At 47.5% G+C, this 23,021-nt stretch overlaps 1 protein-coding gene across 4 annotated transcripts in view; it reads right to left on the bottom strand.

Moving 5' to 3' along the window:
* TDRD12 (tudor domain containing 12) overlaps nt 1-23,021 on the bottom strand; it is a 3,388,409-nt gene that overhangs the window by 1,097,924 nt on the left and 2,267,464 nt on the right. For all 4 annotated transcript variants that reach the window (XM_078668261.1, XM_078668260.1, XM_078668262.1 and 1 more), the window contains one exon: nt 3,066-3,205. In XM_078668261.1, the coding sequence (XP_078524387.1) occupies nt 3,066-3,205 (140 nt within the window). The remainder of the gene's footprint in view (nt 1-3,065; nt 3,206-23,021) is intronic.

The raw sequence follows: 23,021 nt of genomic DNA, 5'->3' as shown, positions 1-23,021 counted from the left end.
GATGCTTCCCCCCACCGGAGTGGGTAACGGACGAGGGGGAAGTAGCACCTCAGGGCCTAGACCCGGCTGGGACTTTGGGCGTCGAGGAGGATTTCTGGCCGCCTCTGCCCCTCTGTCGTTTCTGGAAAGGTCGCTTCTGGTACTGCTGCTGCTGATGTTGCTGCTGGCCAGTTTGACGACCTTGCCCCCTGCCCTGGGCACTAAAATGCCTCTGGAAGCGGCAGAAAGACTTCTTCTGCTCCTTCAGCTTCTCTAACCCGACGGCCGTCAGGGTTTCAGCCTCCGCCTTCATGCGGGCCATCTCCTCATCAGCATGTCTTCCAAACAATGTCGCTCCAGAGAACGGCAGGTTGGCAACCCTCTGCTGGGTCTCTGGCTTCAGAGACGTCAGGCGCATCCAGGCATGACGTCTCAAATGTATCCTGTGGCAATAGCCATGGGCAGCCAAGAGCGATGAAACCGCCGCCGCACTGATCACTTGATTGGACACCATCATGCCCTCGTTGATGATCTCTTGAAAATCCTCACTCTTGTCCCTAGGGAGATGCTCCAGAAACTGCTGCAGGGAATCCCACAACGATCGGTCGTATCGCCCCAGTAGAGCCGTGGCACTAGCGGCTTTCATAGACGTAGCAGCCGTACCGCATACCTTACGACCCGCAGAATCCATCTGCTTACTCTCTTTATGAGTGGGTACCGTGGATGATGGAGCAGTAGCGTGTTGTTTCCTGGCGGCCGTAACTATCACCGAATCTGGGACCGGGGCCAATCTGAGAAACGCCGGATCGGAGTCTGGAGGCCTGTATTTCTTTTGCAACCTGGAGGGGGAGGATCTTGTTGACGCCGGCGTCAGGAAAAGTTCCATCACTGGTTCCTCCAGCCCCGGCACTAAGGGCAACAGTGGTCGTGACAGTTGCCGCTTATGGAGGGTCTCGAAGATCACTGACGTAGAAGGTGTGGGCACCGTCAGTGTAATACCCAGTTTCGCCGCCCCTCGCAATAACACCTCTTGAAACGACACAATGTCGTCCACTGGTGACACTCTTGTGTGGGGTGAATATGACAGAGTAGGCGAATACCCCCCGCACTTGACGAATCCGTGTGACGGGTTCTCGACCGATCTCATCTGTGGCGCCGCCAGGACGGTCACTCCTAGAACGGCATCTTTGCCTGGATCGCGACGTGGTTCATGATCTGGACCTCCGAGGTCGTGGACGATCCACCGGCCTGGTCGGGGGTGGACGCTGCGGAGGTAGAGCCGGAGTCTTCGGCTGTGGCGTCCCCTTAGGTGGTGATGGGAAGCGCGGCAGCGAGTCTGACTGTAGAGGAGGCCGTGGTAGAGGAGGGGGAGGACGATGCGGAGGAGGAGTCTTTGGAAAAGGAGGAGGAGGAAGAGGAGGAGGAGGAATCTTAGGAAGTAGCGGAAGCGGTGGAGAAGTGGGACTCTTCTGCGGCAACGTAGGAGGCGTAGGAGACCTTGGTCGAGAAGGGGAGTAGATTTGTGAGTACTCCGGATCGGAAGATCTAACCACTCTCTTCTTCTTTGCCGGCCTTCGCAACGAAGTCCTAGAAGCAGATCTTCTACTAGACGAGCGCCGGCGGCGCCGCGACCGGGTGCTCGTGGAAGCAGAGAACAGGCTGATCACCGATCCCAGGGATGTCGTTCTTGCCCTGGATCGCCTCCTGGAGGTTGACTTCTCCTTTCTAGACGTCGACCTCTTCCTCGACGTCGAATGCCTCAACGTCGACACATCCCTCGATGTCGAGTGCTTGCTCCTGGACGTCGAACGCCGAGTAGACCTCGACGGCGAGCAGCGGTGTCGCCTCGACGGCGAGCGCTGGTGCCTGGAACCATCACGACGTCGATGACTCCTCGACGTTGATGTAGTTCTCGACGTCGACCTCGTCAGAGGTCTCGACAACAGTCCCCTCGACGTCGAACGGCGAAGCCGCTTCGACCCAGAGCCCTGGGTCGACGGAGAGCACACGGTGGTCAATCCTCTCGACGCCGAGGCCATCGACGTCGATGGAAAAAAGTGCAGTTTCCTGGCATTCTTTTGACTGGGGAGCCCCCAGAGGCCTCAGCACGGGCAGAGGACTCAGATCCAGCCCTCCCATGCCCAGACCCACCTTGTTTCCTCAGCTCCAGGCCTTGGAACCAGATCTTCTCCCTCTCTCTCCTGGTCCTCTTGGAAAAGGACTGACAGATTTCACAATCTTCAGGGACATGGGATGAAGGGAGACAGAGGATACACACTCTGTGGCCGTCCAATTTGGCCTTCTTCCTGGCACACTCAGGGCATCTGTCGAACAATGCAGGCATTTTCGACAGAGAAGGTGGCAAAAACTGGCAAAAAACCCCAGCAAATGGAAGAAGGAGTAGGTGGACGTCGAGTGAAACACTCTAAACACTTGAAAAGTGTCAAAAAATTAGAATTAAACCCAAAAAGGGAGAGCTCAATGCTCCAGGGTCCTGCTAGCAGGAGCCGGAAAAAAGAACTGAAAGTAAAAGGAGTTTGCTGTGCATCATGGGATACAGAGGGTCTCTGGAGAGTTCCTTAAAGGCACGGAATCTCTTTTCCAGACATATAATGGCAGCCTATGTGGGCTTGTCTGTCCATCCCTTCCTCTCTATCATTCCAAGAATATTGTGAAGGGGAAGTTTTTCTATGGGTGAAACTTAACAGACTCTGTTAAATGTGATGTTGGTGGATATCCTTTGCATTTCTAGTTAAAGTACTTTACAGTGTAGCCCGGTAGGTGTAGGCTGCATTATTGTCTTTAATTTTCTCTTAAGTGTCTATGCAGGACTGCGCTGAATACAGCTTAAGAGATTATTTTTGATTGCTGCGGGGTCCACGCATATGGGGGGGGGACTATTCACTAGATTATGACTATACACAGAGTTCCCCTACTACAGAACTGTAGTTATCTCATACTGATAAATTGTACATTTCTACAACCCTCTGAAACTGAACACATTATGGATTCTTTACAGAAGCAAAAGTGAAAAAGACAATGAGAATAATTTTAGCACACAAAACCCATAAAATAAACATCCAAACCTTATCAAATCTATTCCGGAAATTGTCCAACATGGAAAGCATACGCATGCCAAAGATACGTTGAGATGTCGGAAAGCCAAAGTGAATCACGCATGTAGCATCAGAAATGTGCAATGATGGTAGGAAGCCATCAGTTAAAACTATTGAAAAAAATACAAAAAAATACTGGTCTATATATTACGTAAAACTTACAGATGAAAACTGTATGCACCATTTATTTATTTATTTAAAGAGTTTTATATAGCGCTGGCTAGACCCGGAGTTATCAGAGCGCTTTACATGAGAATTAACAATGTAACATCAAAAGTTCAACAATTACACAATAAATCCCCCCCCCCCAAAAAATAAAAATATGCAAGACAATTAGGAGAGGAGATAAAGGAGAGAGAAAAGTAGTGGAGGGGGCAGGGTAGGTGAGAAAGGGAGGATAAGGGAAGAGACAGTACGGAGAGGCAAAAAGAAGTCTGTCTAAAGACCGACTGGGTAGGTGAAGACCAAGTAGGGAATCCACGGCCCATCTCACCTATAGCTAAACCAGGTAGCTCCATCGGGCATCATACAAAAAAGTTCAGTCTCAGTACATTTAGAGAGGGGAGAAGGAGAGCCATAAATAGAGAGAGGATGTGGGAGGAGACGACAGGAGGGACGAAAGGAAGTGCAACAATGTGGTTTAACAGTAAAATAGAAAAAGATCAACAATTACACATTGCATCAAACAATCAGCCATACATTAGGAGAGGAGAGAAAGGAGAGAGAAAAGAAGTGGGAGGGGGGGGCGGGGGAGGTGAGAAAGGGAGGATAAGGGAAGAGACAGTACGGAGAGACAAAAAGAAGTCTTTAAAGACCGACTGGGTAGGTGAAGACCAAGGAGGGAATCCACGGCCCATCTCACCTATAGCTAAACCAGGTTGCTCCATCGGGCATCATACAAAAAAGTTCAGTCTCAGTACATTGAGAGAAGGGAGAAGGAGAGCCATAAATAGAGGGAGGATGTGGGAGGAGACAACAGGAGGGAAGAAAGGAAGTGCAACAATGTGGTTTAACTGTAAAATAGAAAAAGATCAACAATTACACATTGCATCAAACAATCAGCAATACATTAGGAGAGGAGAGAAAGAAGAGAGAAAAGAAGTGGGGGGTAGGTGAGGTGAGAACGTGAGGATAAGGGAAGAGACAACCGTAGAGACGAGAGGAAGTCTGTCTAAAGACCGACTGGGTAGGTGACGACCAAGGAGGAAATCCACGGTCCATCTCCCCTATAGCTAAACCAGGTATCTCCATCGGGCATCAGACAAAGTAGTTCGGTCTCAAGTGTCGAGGGAAGAGGTTCGCAGAACAACAGGATGGGAGGGAGATACGGCAGAAAGACGAAGTAAAGTCTGCCCGAAGACCGGCTGGGTAGGTGACGGTCGAGGGGGAAGTCCCTAAACCCATCTAAACCATTTAACTATGAATATTAATTGTTAATTGAATATAGTGTCCAATAAAATAAAATGTTTGTCAATCTAGCTACAGCTAACTATAGCTATGAAAAATCTCATGTCAGTTTTTCAAAACAAAATATATTCATTGCCTTTATTCCTGGCTTGCCATTGCTTGGATAGTCCGACCATCTAGGCCATGGCATTTCATGGACAGTTATTGTCCCATTTATGTTTGCTGATGGGGTATCAAGAAGTAGCAGAAGCAACAAGATGTAGAAATTGTTATTGTTAACCAGTGTGTGCTGTTTGAGGTATTGGCTTTGCTAATATAACCTTTTTATTGCATATGTATTAGGAAATGAGTGTTCTTTGGATGCCTTAGCCAGATAGAGACCGCACTTTTGTCCAATAACCCTTGCATATTAGTTTTATTTTTTGTCATGATAACGTAGTTGGATTTATGACTTTTTTGTTCACAAAGTAATTATTGGCACAATGTAGGTTTCTTAAATGCCTTTTAAGTATACCACTTACAGCTTCATCTTCAAAACTCATTTTCATAGCAGTCGTCTTTGATGGAGCAGCCTAATTCATTACTTGATTATGAGGGCTACTTTTAGGGGCAGCTGAGGAAAATACACAAATTCACCCACATGTTGGCAGACAACTACTCTTAACAAAAAGCCAATCAAGTTGGCCTAATCAAAGTATATTTACCAGGTAAGTCAACACACTTTGGCAGTTTTGAAAAATATGATACTAACCTTCAGGAATGATCTTCCCATTAAAGATTCTACCTAGCCGCAGATAACTCATCTTTTGAATATTCCCCCACACATCAGACTGGATCCAGAAAAACTCAAGCAGTACCCCTGCACGCCATTGGGTGGCACAATGTGGCTCTGTGCTGACGTCATTCCACTAAGAAGTGGTGTGTGGAGTCCTCTTAAGGCTCCACCCATGCAGGTTGGATTTGGTTGCTTTCTGAGTGTTTGTGCCCTCAGAAGAAGAATCCAGTCCCCAGATTGCCAGTGAAAAGTGTGGAATGCATATAGGGACCTTTTTAAAGGAAAAGAGTCCAGTTCAAGAACCAGGAGAATGGGTGAGTCCTTGAGGAATCTGCGATTAGTTAGAGCCTCGCCAGAAAGAGAATTACAGAAGGCACATAACTTTCTTTTGATAGTCTTATAATTGCACATTCCTCGCCTTTTGAATAGATACCAAATCACACAGGGCAAATGAACAGAGAAGGGGGAACATTGTAAACCCTTGAGAAAGCTCATCACAACAGGTGATTATAATAACAGGGGCTTCTCTGGCTAGCGTAAAAAGTTCCAAATAGCTGACAGATGCCCTTCAACAGTGTTCAAAGAAAAGGCCTGCCGAGCTAATGAACACACAAACAGTAACGCTTTGGATAATCCAGTAAAAAGTGGGTTAATTTGATTGCTATTACACCAAACCATAAACTTGTCCCAACAGCAGGTGTATAAAAATTTGGCTAAGGGATGCCATTCTGCCAGAATCACAACCTCAGGAGGGAGACTGAAAGCTCTCAACTGTCACCGCTCAACAGCAAAGAATGGATCGTCCCTTGTAGAAGTGAGATTTTTGGTTGACTCACTGGTGTAATAACACCTCAGAAATCAGAATCAACACTGAAGTGAAATGCAAAAGACACATTTATTATATGCGCTCATTAGCGGGATTCCGTCATTAAAGACACCAGTTGTTCAGTGTGTCAGAGGGAAGTGCCCTTCATTCAAATCAAGGCAGGTTTTATACAGTTTCTCCAAGCCTTACTCAAACAAGGTTCAGGCAATGGAATTGTCCTTTCTTGCTCATATACAAAACAGTGAGCGTCCAAAAGCCCCGTCTATATGCAAAGTAATTATTAATAGATCAACATGCAAAGCTGTTAAGCTACAGAGAGAGAAAACTCCCTGTTCATATGCAAACAATTCTGAAGAATACATTTTGCGGTTGGTGGACATCTGTGTCTAGAACATTTACACAGAGGCAATCCTTAAGTTTCTGTGCGTAAGCATGTTTGCATATTTCCTTTCGCTTAGCAGCTCATGGCCTGGAAAGTCCTTGGCACCTGGCAAGCAGCAAAGTACAGCACAGAGAGACACAAATGGATGCTGTGAGACAAAATGGTAGTCAGCATAGGCTAACTTAGCATGTAGCTTTTTGTACCGTTCAAAAGTCCCTCCTTTTAGCCTATGCTAATTTCCATTGTCTCAGTATATGTAGACAGGTGTGTGTACTCAAAACCAGCACAGGGGGCGGTGTGAGTTTGGGGATACAACTTCATAGGAGGACTGGGCCCGGGAGAGCATACTTGTATAGTCCGTTTCAACAGGCAGGTTCGGGGATGGAACATCATAAGAGGATTGGGCCTGAGAGAACATGTGTGTGTCGCATGTATCAACAGGAGGAAGTGGAAAGCCAGTAGTCTGCTCTTGTTCAGCAGCCCCTGCAGTATCATTATACATGTCTCTTATCTCTATGTTTATCAAATCCTTGAACTCCTGCTTGAGCATCATTTGTTTATTGTGTCGTGAATATTCGTTTTCCTAGGGATGAAGGATGTGCCTGCAGATGTACACATGGAACAAATCGGGGGCATACATTGGATACAAATACAGCATCCTAGAATAGCACCCCCAATACAGGCTGCTATGATCAGTAACTTCCAACCCCAGGACATAAGGATGCTACATAGCCACCCTGACCAAGTCCAGGTCCCTGTGTCTTTGTGTATCTCAGTGGCTATTTTATGCAATTTTGTGATGGCTTGGTAAACGCTAGGTGCATTGTCAGGTATATATACACAGCAGCTGCTCCTTATGACGCTGCATGCTCCTCCCCTATCTGCTAGTATGATGTCTAAGACAAGACGATTTTGCAAAGCAACTACCCTTGTTGCCTGAACTTCTGCAGTTAAGTTGCCTAATGCGCCTGTGGTGTAGTTTATGACAGTCTCAACCACCCTTGTGAGTCGCCGTATCTTCCTTCTATTTACCACAGGGCCAATGAAGAAAAAGAATCCCAAATTGAAGTCAACATATTGTTGCAACATGTATCTGTCTGATCCACCTGCAGTTCCCTTTTATCAAGTTGGTGTGTTTTATGGTAAGTGGGTGGTTCTAGGTAAACTGGTGGAAGGAGAAAGGCAATATAACACGTGCCTGACCATCCCTTAGGGAGCCACACATATGCCTGATCGCCACAAACAAAATAGGTGTTCTCTGAAGCCACGAATGATGGTGATTCGGTGCAGTTCAATGTCACTGTTTTGGAGCAGCTACTGTTCCCAACCGTAATATGCCCTTTTCCTTGGACACAAAATGAGGCTTTGTGGGCATGCACAGGTATTGGGATTATAGCCACCTCGACCACCTTTCTCTCCTTAAAGGCTAACAACATACATGATTTATCATAGCCTGTAAATTCCTCTTTCTTCTCCATAGTTACGAATCCTTTAATCCCATCTGGCTAGCATAGATAAAAAAGATGATCCCTAAACTGCCTCTGCACTGTTGCGTCAGTATCTTTGATGTAAGAAGCAACATTAAACTCCCCCATGCATCACAGGACCCATTAAAGGAAAATGGCAGGGGAATAAGTGGTGCCTTTGCATTAAATGAATACGGCAAGAAACCACACACCCAGCACTTTGTGGTATGATATCAGAGATGGGTATTATGTAAAACCTGAATGAATGTATTATCCACATATTGAGAGCAGTGTCCTTGTTTATGGGGTGCAAGAGTTACGTACTGATGGTCTGGTACTGGTGTTGATGGCGCGAGTGTATGTACGGGGTGCATATTCTGCAGATACCAAGCAACTACACATATACTGACAATAGGGATGAAAAGCAGTATCAACATAACAATAGTCTTTTTCCGTCCAAACCGCTTGGACGCTGTCTCCCTTTTCTCCTTCATCTTGCGTCTCTGATGACCTCGGTACCTACTACTTAAAGGACCAATTTGAGGATGTTTCTCGAAGTTTTTGCAGCTTTTGTTCGGTGTAAACTGTGCTGAGGACACAACAGGGAGGAAATATCACTCAGTTCAAGCAAAGAGTTTCAATTCTGCTTTGGTAGGGGTTGCGAGGACGTGAAGTAGAACGGTTGAGAATTATGCAATTCATAGACTGTCTATAGAGTGATGTGAATGTGTATTTCTGTATGTGTCTATTTGACTGTATAGTTTAAGGTTGTATCCATGGGCAGTGTTCAATTGTTCATATCATCCATTAATTTGTCTCCTACTGCTTGAAGCACTGTTAAATACACTGCTCATTCGAGATCGGGCAAATCAGGCCCCTGGTAGAAGCAGTTAGGTGAAAAGTCCGGGAATTGAAGTTGTGGCCCTAGCAGATTGCTGCTATAAAGCTTTTATGACAGTTCCTTGGCCAATAGGTGGTTACTTTTGATTCGATCTCTAGTCCTGAGCAAAGTATGCTTATTTCAAAAGCAATAGTTGTGGCGTCTTTGTGCACCTTGAATCCCCTGATCCTGTCCATTCGATGTTTGGACATTCAAGTCACTTGTTGTTGGGGGTGGAAATAGCGGGCATACACGGATACAGACCAGGACTGTTGATACCTTCTGCTCTTCCGACGACCAACGCTGCACGCTTTTCACTAACACTCTCCCTCCTCGAGTGTGTTCCGGTCTGTATCTAGTTTTCAATTCGCTTTTGGGAGCTGCTGCAATTTGCTAAAGTCTCTGGTGCTCCCTATGAATCTGTAAAGTCTCGTTCAGCATATACAATGTCCTGCAAAGAGTGATCTAACTATTTGGGCTAGCTATACCCTAAGTAATTCCTGTCCCATCCTTTGAAGTAGACCCTTATTGTTCCTTTGAACCACCCCTGTACTTATTTGTGCGTGGTCTCGGGTTGTAACTGTCTTTTCTTTCTTTTGTTTGCTCCGTAAAGAGTAGGTCATCGGCTGCGACAATATTTGGTTCCCCTCTTTCCTCGTTGAGGGCGCTGTGTATTTATCGCCGTGTCCTCGGACTTCTGTTGTTGGGCCAGGCTCGTAGGCACTTTATCACAATGTGCGGCCTGGACCCAATTCTCCCTTTGACTCTGACTGCTGTTCGGGTGACAAGTAGGACTTGTTCAGGCCCTTTCCATCTGGGCTCCAGGTTCTTTGCACGTTGAAAGTTCTTGGTGACAACCCAATCTCCGGGCTGAAGTAGGTGTCCTGGACCCTCCGATGTATCTGGCAATGACTTGTGTACCTGTTGGTGAATTAAAGAGAGGTTCTCGGTCAGTTCCTTCACATAATCTATCAAAATAGGACATTCAAACCCTTTCAGTTTTTTGGGGCGCGGTGGACCCCACACATTCATTGGTCTGCCAAACACGATTTCATAAGGTGTAAGGCCGGACCTGCTGTGGATAACTGCTCAAGTGGACATGGGCGCTAAGGGAAGTGCATCTGGCCACTGGAGGCCCGTTGATGCCTGAATCTTTTCTAGTTTGAGCTTCAGAGTCTTGTTATGTCTTTCCACTAATCTTGCGGATTGTGGATGATTAGCAGCATGAAACTTCTGATGTATGCCTAGCCAATCTGGTATTAATCTGATCACTCGTCCAATGAAATGGGGTCTATTATCACTTTGCAAAATTCAGCAAATTCCGAATCTGGGGCAGTATTCTTTTAACAAGGTCTTAGCAGTTGTTAGCGCAGTATTGTCTTTTGTAGGATACACCTCCATCCACTTACTGAAAGCACACACAACTACCAAAACATACTTAAAGTTATGGCATCGTGCGAGCTCAATGAAGTCCATCTTCAAGACTTCAAATGGTGCACTCGGAGGGGAGAACCCTCCTTTTGGGGTTTTCACCCCCTTTCCTGGATTGTGTTGCAGGCAGATCATACAGTGTTTAACGTGTTGTTCTGCTGTCTTCTTGAGATCAGGGTGGTCCCTCACCTGTTCTAACAGTGCAGCTGTACTCTTTGCACTGACATGAGCTGGGTAATGGGCCGTTGTTACAAATGGTAGTAAGTAGGAATTGGGTAGTTTCCACTTCTCCCCATCTGGGCCCTTTCTCCAGCAATTCTCACCGTCCAATACCCCAGTTTGTCCCCACTGTTCTATCTCTTTCATCGTGGACATCTGTTGGATCTCCCTGACCTCTTCATGTACATTTGCTTGTTGTTCGGCTAGGGAGTATAGCAAGTAAACTTTGTTCTGCTGACTGCGCGCAGTGTCTTTTGCTGTGGCGTCGGCAAAGGCATTTCCTCGACCAACGTCATCAACTATTCTCTGGTGTGCACTGCATTTGATGATGGCTACATGTTTAGGTAATGTCAGGGCGGTTAATAATTTTTGGACTAACTCGCCATGTTGTATTTTCGTGCCATAAGAAGTTAGGAAGCCTCTTTCCAAAGACGGCCAAAGTTATGTGACACGCCAAAGGCGTACTGGCTGTCTATGTAAATATTCACATTGAGGCCCGGACTCACTTCACATGCTCTGATAAGTGCAATGAGTTCTGCTGCCTGAGTGGATTTGTATGGGATACGTGCTGTCTCAATGAATGTCTGTAGTGTAGTGATGGTGTAAGCAGCTGTAGTGGTTCCGTCCGGTAATTTAAAACAGGACCCATCTACGTAAAGGTTGCCATCAGAAATGGGTAAGGGCGTGTCTGTAAGGTCTATTCTCCCTTTTGTTTGTTCTTCTGTGGTGAAGATGCAGTTGTGTATGTCACTAGGTTGTTCTGAAGGTAAGGTAAGGTAACAGAGTAGCTGGGTTCCAAGTCAAGCAACATTTGAGTACGACATGTGGTGCCGGCAAGGTTAACTCATAACCAGTGAGACGTGCACTCGGGAGGTGTTATGTTTTGGTTTGGTTGAGTAATATATCCACTGCATGGGAAACAAGGACTGTGAGACTGTGGTCTAGTACAAGGCCTGCGGTCTGTCTGATGGAGATGGCTGTTACAGCCACCGCTCTCAAACAACCAGGAAAAGCTCTGGCCACGGGATCAAGTATGGCCGAAAAGTATGCACATGGGCGTAGTCTATTTCCGTGTGGTTGACATAGGACTGAGAGCGCACAACCCTCTGGTTCATGGACATAGAGGGAAAATGGCTTTTTGTAATCAGATGTACCAAGGACGGGGGAGGAACAGAGGGCATCCTGTAGTTGCTGGTATGCACTCTGACAGTCTGGGGACCAAGGCAGAGGGAATGCGGTGTTTTTAGTTGTGAGGGCGAGGAGAGGTTTGATGATAAGGGTGAAATTGGGGATCCAAAGGCGGCAATATGATGTTATGCCAATGAGTGTCCTAACTTCCTTTTGGGGTGTGGGGAATGGGTGTATGTATGATTGCCTTGATTCTGTCCCGAGTCAGTGATCGTCCCTCCTTCGACAAGAAGTGACCTAATTAAGTGACCTGTGGTCAACAAAATTGCAATTTGTTTCTGGATACTTTGTGTCCCAATTCAGCAAGATGGTGAAGTAACAAAAAAGTGGTGTTGGTGCAAATCTCTGTGTTATCTGCTGCAATGAGTAAGTCATCGACATATTGTAACAATGCAGCGCCTGGTGGTAGTTATAATGTGTCAAGTTGTCTTTTAAGCGCTTGATACTTGGGCTTTCTGTGTAGCCATGGGGGGCGCGACAGAAGTGATAGGAACGCCCCTTTAGGCAGAATGCAAACAAATATCTGCTAGAGGGCGCTATTGGAATAGAAAAGAATGCGTTTTTTAGGTCTATGACAGAGAATGCACATGCTGTTGGTGAGACCATTGTGAGCAATGTTGTAATGTCTGAAACTGCAGGAAATTGTGGAATTACTATTTTATTAATCTCGCGCAAATCAATAATAAATCTGTAGACCTTTTAGGTTGCGTCAGGTGTAGCACGTTTGAGGATCGGTAAAATAGGGCTGTTACACAAGTTACCTTTGGTTTCCTCAACTGTCACTTTTTGGGTCATGTCCTCTATTATATCAAGCATTGCGTTTTCACCTTCCTGGAAGATTTTGCATTGGGGAACTCTTGGCAGGACTGCATTTGGCTTAACCTGGATATGTACAGGGTCAATTTGAAATAAACCAACGTCAGTGTCACATTTAGCGCATACCGAAGATGGTACTGTAGATAAATGATGCTGTACCTCCTTACTGACATATTGTTTGGCATTATCTGGTTTCCCCATTGTGATGTATACACCGTCCGGCGAACAGTATATGCGGGCATGAAAGTGTTTCAGTAAATCTAATCATAACAAACTATCAGGACAGTTTGGGGCCAGTAGGAATGGCTTGTTGGCAGTGAAGGGGCCTACGGTAAGATCAAGTAGCTTTGACACAGTACTGAGAATTGGTTTTCCAGCAAAACCAACGGATAAATTGCTATGGCTAGACAAGGGTGTCCCAGGGATCAATTGTTAGCAAATGGCACTACAGGTAGCCCCGGTATCTACCAGAAATTGTTGCAATTGTCCCAGTATGTCTGCTGTCACATATGGGCTTGACTGGTCTAACGGTATTACAATTGATCCCTTCTCTTGTCCGACGCTGCTCTAGTTGAAATATACCCCGGTTGTGGTATCTTCATTGAAGTCATCGGCATAGTAAGTCCTTGTGTGTTTAGTGTTATCAAAGTAGTTTCTTCTGTCACTGGGGGAAGGTCTACGGTTGGGACCCCTAGTCGTACCCTGTTTGGCAGTGGACACTCAGACCGCCAATGTCCCTCCTTTTTTACAGTAAGCACATTGGTTGGATCCCAGAGCATCAAATGTCACTGGGTCCTGTATGAAACGGTTAGGGGGGGGGGGGGGGGCATAGTTACTTACTCCCCGACCTCTTCCTCTCTTAAGACCATATGTTTGTTGTAATAGAATTTTATTTTTAAGGTACTTTGTTTTCAAATCTGTATGGTCTTTGTCCTCATTTATTTGGTCTTCATAATACAGTCCCATGTCCAGAATACTGACTGGTGTTGATGTGGCCCAAATATTTTCTGCTAGTTTTAATTTCTGGCAATAAATTTTGGACAAACTGGTCAACAAATAAGTGTCTGCCTGTGTCTGTCGAGGTATCTTGTCCACTAAAAACATGGAAAACGTCCTCAAACCTAGTAAAGAAGTCTGTCACTGCTTCATCCTTTTTTTGTATACATGCGGTCAACGTTACCCAATGTATTTTTCGGCCGGAAACGATAGTCTGCATATATGTTAGGATTTTATCAGGGAGGTCCAATATTAATTTGTCTGGTTTCCGTCCTGGTTTCCTATTGAGGTCGAGTTCAGATATATGTGCCCATGTGTCACCTAGGGCATCTGCATGATCCTGTCTCCGGTCCGGACGTCACGGATCAGGAGGCACAGTCAGACTGAAGAACATGTCAATGTCTGCTAAAGTCATGACACATGAACTCAGTGCTGCTCCTACTTCATCATAATAACTACTTGGATTTTTTCTGGGGTCAGGCAAAGATGCCTTTAGGGCTAACACATCTGACCGTTTCCAAGGAGTATAAACCCACTGAAATACAGAGTACCCTTTTGCATTTGGGTCATGGGGGTCGTCATTAGTGCCATCACCTCGTGGCGGTATATATTGAGGAGTGGCTTCTCGCATTGGGTATTGTTTGTTAGTCTGCTGAAGAAATTTATCCCGGTGGCATATTATTTTTCTAACTGCATGTTGCACATTATTGTCTTGACAGGTACCTTCAGTCGCACTTATGTAAATACCCTTAAGGTCTGTAGGACCAGTGCTTTTATTTCTTTTTTTCTATTTTTGTCAACAGGGTACATGTTAATTCCTGAATCAGATATCTTTTTGCTGTTAGAGAATAGGGAAGAATAGCAGAAAGCATGTAGTCATTTTGACCACATCATCTTTCAACCACTCTTCTACATATGAATCCAAGACCTGTTTTTCTTAGGCATTTAATGAAGATCTGAGATCCCTAGATGTGCTTCCTTTAGAATTTCCCATTTTTCATCACATGGTGGGGTTTTCGGAACCTTTTAGCGTACAACAGGTTTGTGGAATAGTTTGGGGAGGGGTTTGTAAAAAGGAAGAAGAAGAAGAAGAAGAAGTAGTAGGAGAAGAAGAATGAGGGGCAGTAGGAACTGTGACAGGACCAGGAGTTACAAGGATAGTTGGAGGAGGGGGCGTATGGGGGTGGCGATGTTGATTGTTTTGTTAATAATTCATCCAAAAGGGAGTCCTCATCATCTTGTCCTTCAAGAACTGTTTGTTTCTGAACATATTGTTTTAATGCTTCTAAACGGAATCGCCTATCCATAGGTTCCATTTTTTGTTCCTCTTCCTTTTTTTTTTTTGTCCCTAACCTTTTGTATAACAGACTGGTCTTCAGTTCTCTTTTTATCTTTTTCTTCTTTTATTACTTGGTCTTATTTCTTTTCTCCATTGATTACCTGCCTCAAACATACTCTGCCTACTTTTCCTTTTGAATAATTGTTCTTCTACATACTGTAATTTTTGGGCGTCAAAAGTACCATTAAGTGGACAATGTAAGTCCTTATTGTCCTGTGTAGATTTGTTCCATAGAGTAGAAAACAGTATGGAAGAAATACCATATTTTATGTACATGTCATAATTTGGACTATCTTCTATTGGTGCTGGTTGTCTTTCTTCTAATTCTCTGTTTTTATCACAACAACAAAACAAAGTACGTAATTTACTGAAAACAGGCATGTTCAAATGTCCTTTTATTAACAATACAAGAGAAAATATTCTCAACATACCTGTCTAAAACATTTGCAAATGCTTGGGGCGTGGTCTGCAGCCGAGAGGAATGGCCGCACTCTAAGGCGGATCCTCGGTCCTCGCCGCTATTCCTGGCACTGATCCTGCGCCAGTGCTTTCTTCTTACCCCTGTGCTCGGGGGTAAGGCACCGCTGATTGCCTGGACGACCCCATCTGGTCCCGATTAGCCCCCGGACCCCCGTTTGGCGTGGCTGGCTCCTGCGGCTCTGCTAACTTTCAGCCGCAAAATGGCGGCCGGGACTACCGGCCGGGACTACCGGCCGATGCCTGGCCCGGCTCCAGGACCGCTGAGAGACCCTGGGTGCCGCTGTTTGGAAGATCGGGCATCGACGGAGCTTGGAAGGGCGAGCGCCTCTCGTTCCCTGGTGGCCGTGTTCTGCTGGGACACATGGGGGTCGAGCACTGCGGCCTGAATCGAACCCTCCCTGGTGCCCGGGACGCTGTCTACGCGAGTCCCCGGCTTTGGGCCCACCGCCGGGGACCGCTTCCACGCTGTTCTGGAATCGCCCTGTCCTGCCTGCCTCACTCACTCACAGCTTGTTGTGCTGCCGGGGTGGATTGCCCCTTGCCCCGGTGGCCTGCCGTTGGAGCCATTAGCTGCACCCTGGCCCTGTGGGGCTCCCTTGTCTGTGGGGGACCGAGGCGGTTTCAAGTTCGGCTCTGAGACATTACTTGCCACAGACTGACTTGGGACACCTGTGCTCGCCCTGGCTTCTGGAGCCTGCTGGGGCTAGAGAGTCCCACGCATTACCTGCATTGGAGGTGCCGGCTGGGGGTTGTGGCCGGGCGCCAGCTGGGCGCTGCCCTGGGCCTAGCCCTTAAACCCACAGGAGGCTCGCCCTGATACTTCGCGACCCGGCGCAGAGAGGAGGCGCCATCTTCCACAGATCTCAGTACTCCGCGGCGGGGACTGGTCCCGGGGTGTCCCCCCTCACTCTTCCTGGACTGACAAGGGGGGCTCCCTCCTGTGCTGGGGGCCACGGTGCGTGACCTGCGACCTCCATTATCGTGAGTAGAGCGCTCGCACCCCCCTGGGCCCGGCTGTCGCATTGGTTCAACTTTCCCTGCCCGCGCCTGGTCCCGAGACTCTCCACTGGTGCCTTTCTGATAGGTGTGGTGCCAACTTACCCATACGAGAGTGGTGGAGGCCCCCTCTTGACTGCACGCACTCTGACCCTGCATCACTGGGACGCACTGTACGCCATAGACTCCAAGATGGCCTCTAATAAAGGGAATAGGCCCTCCACCCAAAGACAGATAAACAAGCTCTCGTGGGGCTCTAAAGGGGAGAATAAAGTTGCTAGCCCGGAGACTGCGACTAGAACCGCGACTCCTCCCCCTGCAGCGCAGTCCCCCACTCTGGAGGACGTGATGGAGGCAATCGCCGGGGTCCGCTCGTCGCTGGAGACCCGCATAGACTCTGTGAACATCGAGGTCACACTGCTGAGGGCGGACCTCCGCAAAATGGACACCAAGGTGAAGGACATAGAGGTTAAAACTACGGCGCTTATAGACGACACCTCCACCCTCCAACAGCAGGTGGCCCAACTCCAAAAGCAACAGTTGCAAATGGGGGAACTTCTTGATGATTACGAAGGACGTGCAAGACGCAACAACCTCCGCATTTTAGGGGTTCCGGAGCGAATGGAAGAGACGGCTGCTGATCTCTTTGTGGAGAAATTGGTGCTACAACATCTCCAGCCAAACCACCTATCTAATTACTTCTCCATCGAGCGGGCGCACAGGGTCCCGGGGGGTAGGCTGAAGCCAGGTGCTCCGCCCCACCCCATCATCGCTCGGGTGTTTAACTTCAGAGACCGCAACGTCATCCTTCAGACTATACGAACGGGACCACCCCTGCGACTGGACAATGCTCAGATCACGATTTTCCCCGACTTCACGGTGAAAGTTCAGGCTCGTCAACGCAGTTTTCTTGAAGTCAAAAGGGAACTTCGCGCCAAATCCATAAAATACGCTATGCTGTTTCCCGCCAAGCTGCACGTTGAATCGGAAGGCAAGACTTTGTTCTTTGAGTCCCCTGCTGAGGTTTGGGACTGGCTCGAGGGATGGCGTCAATCCGGTACCACTCAGAATAGCCGCCTACGGTCGGCTGACCGCTCCGGCCCTTACACACCTCTGGAGAGCCAGGACTTGTTCACTGAGATAGCCCACAACGGCCAATGAAGCCCTCAAAGGTCTGGATCCCCTTCACTGGTCGCTCAGGTTTTTGCTTCTAGACCTGCCGCATAACGTAGGGCTCCTCTACCCTCGACCGATCATGTATGGACTGGTTTGTACTTACTCCTGGGTTCCATGCATTTCCCTTCAGGATCCAGACTCTTTGGTCCGTCCAGTCCTTTCTTTTTTTTTGTAAAATGAAAATGCTATTGATGTCATTATTGACTTAAGTTGCACTAGGCACCACTAGCTTGTAGACTCTAGGCGAGGGCCCTCATGGCTCTCCACACACCCCGTTTATGTTTGGGAGGGCGACAGGTACTCTGCCTAGTTGGGGAGTGGATAGTCTCAAGTCCGCGGGCAGTGGGGCTGGGTGGGGGGTTGGGCGGAGAGGGAGGGGGGTTCTAGGGTGTTTTGTATTGTTTTTGTTGGTTATTGCATTCTTTGTTTACAGCAGGGTCCTTTCTTGTCACACTCCACATCTTTCGCAGGGTCCGACCATGGCATATCATGCCCGTCTGGTGTTATTGACTTCTCAGGAGGTCCTAAGTCCCCCTGATTCCACGCTTATTCTTGTCATGGCCATTCAGTCCCGTAGGTCGGCTCTCCTCTTGCCACTCCTCCATAGATCTCACGGCATCCACAATTATGGCGCAGACCCTTCCTAGAACCGTCACGATTATGTCATGGAATGTCAACGGATTAGGGCATAAAATCAAACGCGGCATAGTCCTCCAATACCTACGTCGCCACTCCCCCGACATAGTGTTGCTACAGGAGACCCACTTGGTGGGCAATACTTGTCGGGCACTCCAGAGAGGCGGCTACAAATTGTTGGTACACGCGGGGTTTACCTCTAGGTCACGGGGCACAGGGATCTTGGTTAAAAAGAACCTAGCACTCACCTGCACTAAGACATGGGCTGACCCCCTGGGTCGTTTCGCACTCGCTGAGGCCTCTTGGGAGAGGCGTCCCTTGAACATCATATCCACGTACCTCCCACCGACTTTGGGTCGTGATTCCCTCAGAGACTTAGGCACCCGACTGACAGGCCTTCCTACCGGTACACTTCTCATTGGAGGTGACTTTAACATGACGATGAATGACGGTCTCGACCGTCTTCCCAGACGCCCCTCACACAGACAGAGCTCTGATCTGTCGGAGTTCGTACAAGCCATGGGCCTTGAGGACGTCTGGAGAACCCATTACCACGACACGCCCTATTTCACACATTATTCTAACGCACACAGCAACATGACCCGAATTGACTATCTCTTCTGCCCCACAACGGACGTCGGATATTTCGTGCGTCCAAAGGGCCTTCCCCGGGGCATTTCTGATCATTCTCCTCTTACTGTGGACTTAACTTACCACCACCAGTACACCCGAGGCCCCATAATTATCAATCCTTGGCTCCTGCAGATCCCAGACATTAAGGACTGCCTGATAAAACATACAGACTTCTATTTCACAGAAAATGTTGGTTCTGTGCGTTCTGCAGTCACGATTTGGGAGGCATACCTGGCGGTCATCAAAGGTAAGGCACTGGCGCTCAAAATGGGTTACCTACGGAAGCATACCGACCAGATCCGTCAGGCCAAATCTAACTTGTCACGCCTGGAAATGTCCCACAACACTGCCCCCTCGGACGACATGGCCCGCCATCTACGAGCCCAACAACTTGACTATAAAGCTCTTGCGCGGGAACAGATACAGGCCCGATTGCTCCACACACGCCATCGCGTCTATGAATTCGGTGACCGCGCAGGGAAGATGCTCGCATGGCTGGAACAGCGAGAACAGGGAGCTAGATGGGTGTCGTCTATTGTGAGACCGGACGGGTCGACAACCGTGGATCCGCAAGAAATAGTGGACGCTTTCGCCGACCACCTGCGCACATTTATACAGCTGGGGCACGCTACACTTTAGAGGAGTCCAGGCAACTTCTCGAGGAGATGCGTCTATCTACCCTCTCGGAGGCTGACAGGGAGACGCTAGACGCCGACATCACGGCAGATGAGCTCACGACGGCGCTCTTTGTTGTCAATTGCGGCAAGGTGATGGGCCCCAACGGAGTCACCATAGAATTCCTGAAGGGCATGTCCTCCGGCATCGTCCTACATCTTAGGAATATGTTTGTGGACAGCTTGGACAAAGGTATCCTGCCACTGGATCAACGATTGGCCTCCATAGCGGTTATCCTCAAACCGAATAAACCACCTACCGATTGCAGTTCCTATAGACCGATCTCTTTGATTAGCGCGGAGGCCAAGATCCTCGCCAAGCTTCTGGCCAACCGACTCCTTGTTGTGCTTCCCTCCCTCATTCATGATGACCAGTCGGGCTTCCTCCCAGGACGCAATACAGCCCTAAACCTGAAGAGAGTTAATAACGTTCTTAGTAGACAGCCTATTCTACAAGAAGACACTGCCATTCTGTCCCTTGACACCACAAGGGCGTCCGACTCGATTGAGTGGTGCTATCTTTTTGAGGTCCTGCTCAGATTTGGCTTTGGACCCAAATTCATCCAATGGGTACGGCTCCTATATACAGACCTTTTGGGCCAAGTGCGGGTAAACAACCACACGTCTCGCCGGTTTAGACTCCACAGGGGCACCCGGCAGGGCTGCCCCCTGTCGCCACTACTCTTTGCCCTCACCCTGGAACCCCTGGCCCACTGGATCCGTACGGACGTTTCCATCAGAGGCCTCCAGTGGAATGCCGAGACAACTAACAAAATCTCCCTCTACGCCGATGACATACTGGTATATGTCACCTCCCCTCAATCCCCGATTAACAGCCTATTCCATGTCCTCACCAACTTCGGGAAATACTCGGGCTATTCGATCAACTGGTCTAAATCGACACTTTATATGCTACATGGGCCCCCACCCCGACTACCCCGAGGCTTCACTATAACGATAGCTCATGACGGCTTTAAATACCTAGGTATCTTTGTTACCCCAGACTCCACACTATTTCATGACCAGAACCTACTGGGCCCCCTGCGTCGAGGCGGGGCGGCCCGCATCGCCCTCCAAAAGCTCACCCAGAGTTGGTATGATGGGGGTATTGCTTTGCCTAACTTGCGTCTATTATTGGTCATCACAGCTGATGGCCACCAACCACTGGATCCATGGGTCACCCCTGAATCCGGCCTTCCACCTAGACAGATGCCAGACGGGTCGGGAGGGTTACCTAGGAGCCCTCTACAGCAAACCAGCCAGAAACAGATACGTGGGACCCATGGCGCAAAGAGTCGCAATCTGGCATAGGGCCAACCAATTTCTGGGCTGGTCAGACAAAATTACCAAAGCGACGCCTTTGTGGTCGTCGCAACAGCTCGGCTCCCTTTGCTTCCACTTGGGATTCGACCGATGGGACACAATAGGAATCTCAACGGTGGGAGACCTAATACACAAAGACAAGCTACTGACATTTGAGGAACTCAGAACTAAGTACTCCCTCGCACGAACAGAATTGTTCCGTTACATCCAAATTAGACATGCTATCCTCACTGCTATCCCCGACCTCTCCTCCATACCTGAGACAGCCCCCTTAGAGGACAGACTACTTTCGGAACCTCTCCCCTCCAAAGCCATCTCCTACACCTACCGTAAACTATGTAACAATCTCCCTGATACTTTTCAGTCCCTGCGAGACAAATGGCAGGCAGATTTAAGTCCCCTGAAAGACGAGGATTGGCGGCGGCCCTAATGTCCCCTAGAGAGTCTGCAATCAATCATAGGTTCCGACTGATTCAGTTGAAGGTGCTACACAGGGCCTACATGTCTGCTACATTATTGGCTAAAATCGGCAGTCGTCCTGACGACCTGTGTTTGAGAGTCTGCGGCCTGTCTGGTACCTTCTATCATGTCCTGTGGGACTGTCCGGTAATACAACAATTCTAGGGAGGGACTGTTTGAAAGATGAGAAGCTCCCTGGGGAAGCTAGTCCCGCGGTCTCCGAGGAAATGTGTTCTTAATATGTGGGGAGCCACGGACTTGAACGAACTTGAATTACAATGGGCGGCGCTGAGTTTCTTGCTTACTAAACGCTCAATAGCTATGAAATGGGGCTCTGTTGAAAAGCCACTTGTGGTGGGTTGTATGGCAGAGATGGACCGCTGCATGCTCGCCGAAAAAACTGTGTACAAACTCAGAGGTTGCCCTACAAAGTGGGATAAGAAGTGGGGACATTGGAACAAATACCGTGGCGAATTATGTGACTCTCCGACGGTGGAGTTAGCCATGGATAGAACTGGACCCTTATCTCGAACTGCGCGCTGATGTACCAGTATATTCATTTTGTACCTTCATTCTATTGTACCATTCTACATGTGACTGATTTAATGACTCTGTTTTCTTTTCAATAAACTTTTATGTTAAAACATTTGCAAATGCTTTATCAAAACAATATTCAAACAAAACGATCCTACCTGATCGTATATCTCAACTTCCACCTGTTGATTCTTTGATCAAATAGATCATCTCAAATTGCCAAAGGAACCCCAGTTGAGACAAACGGCTGCCATGAAGGTCAAGTCTGTCGGCTGAATGATCACCTTGTCCGCGAGAACAGGGTCCCCCCATGCGGTGTACATCTCAGTAATTTACGTCCTGACAAAGTGACCTCCTCCTGGTCCAACCGCAGTCTTCAATGGGGTCCCTGTTTGGGCGCCATTTTGTATAAGTGAGATTTTTGGTTGTCTCACTGGTGTAATAACACCTTAGTAATCAGAATCAACACTGAAGTGAAACTCAAAAGGCAAATTTATTATATGCACTCATGAGCGGGATTCCGTCATTAAAGACACCAGTGGTTCAGTGTCTCAGAGGGAAGTGCCCTATATTCTTGCTCATATACAAAACAGTGAGCGTCTAAAAGCCGCGTCTATATGCAAAGTAATTATTAATAGATCAACATACAAAGCTGTTAAGCTACAGGGAGAGAAAACTCCCTGCTCATATGAAAACAATTCTTAAGAATACATTTTGCGGTTGGTGGTCATCTGTGTCTAGCACATTTACACAGAGGCAAGCCTTTAGTTTCTGTGCGTAAGCATGTTTGCATATTTCCTTTCGCTCAGCAGCTCATGGTCTGGAAAGTCCCTTGCACCTGGCAAGCAGCAAAGTACAGCAGAGAGAGAGACAAAATGGATGCTGTGAGATAAAATGGAAGTCAGCATAGGCTAACTTAGCATGTAGCTTTTTCAACACTCTTAGGGGGATTCTTGGCTTCAAACATACACACACTGTAAGTACACTTAGAATAGGATTTCACATAGTAGGAGTATGACAGATTACTGCCTTGTTTTATATATATATATATATATATATATATATATATATATATATATATATATATATATTTATATCACAAGTGCAGTCACAGTCCATACACGAACAGACGAGAAAGGACCCAAGTTTTAGTGCAGAATTTCGTTTATGTTCTTCCCCACACCATCGCCATGACGCGTTTCAGCATCATACATACATATATATATATATATATATATATATATATATAAAATATATATTACCTACTGGCGGTCGCCAGTAGGTAGTTAT

This window comes from Lissotriton helveticus, chromosome 12 (assembly GCF_964261635.1).
Source record: "Lissotriton helveticus chromosome 12, aLisHel1.1, whole genome shotgun sequence".
NCBI classification, from domain to species: Eukaryota; Metazoa; Chordata; class Amphibia; order Caudata; family Salamandridae; genus Lissotriton; species Lissotriton helveticus.
The sequence above is the reverse complement of the archived record's forward strand: the minus strand, read 5'-3'. Positions and strand labels throughout refer to the sequence as shown.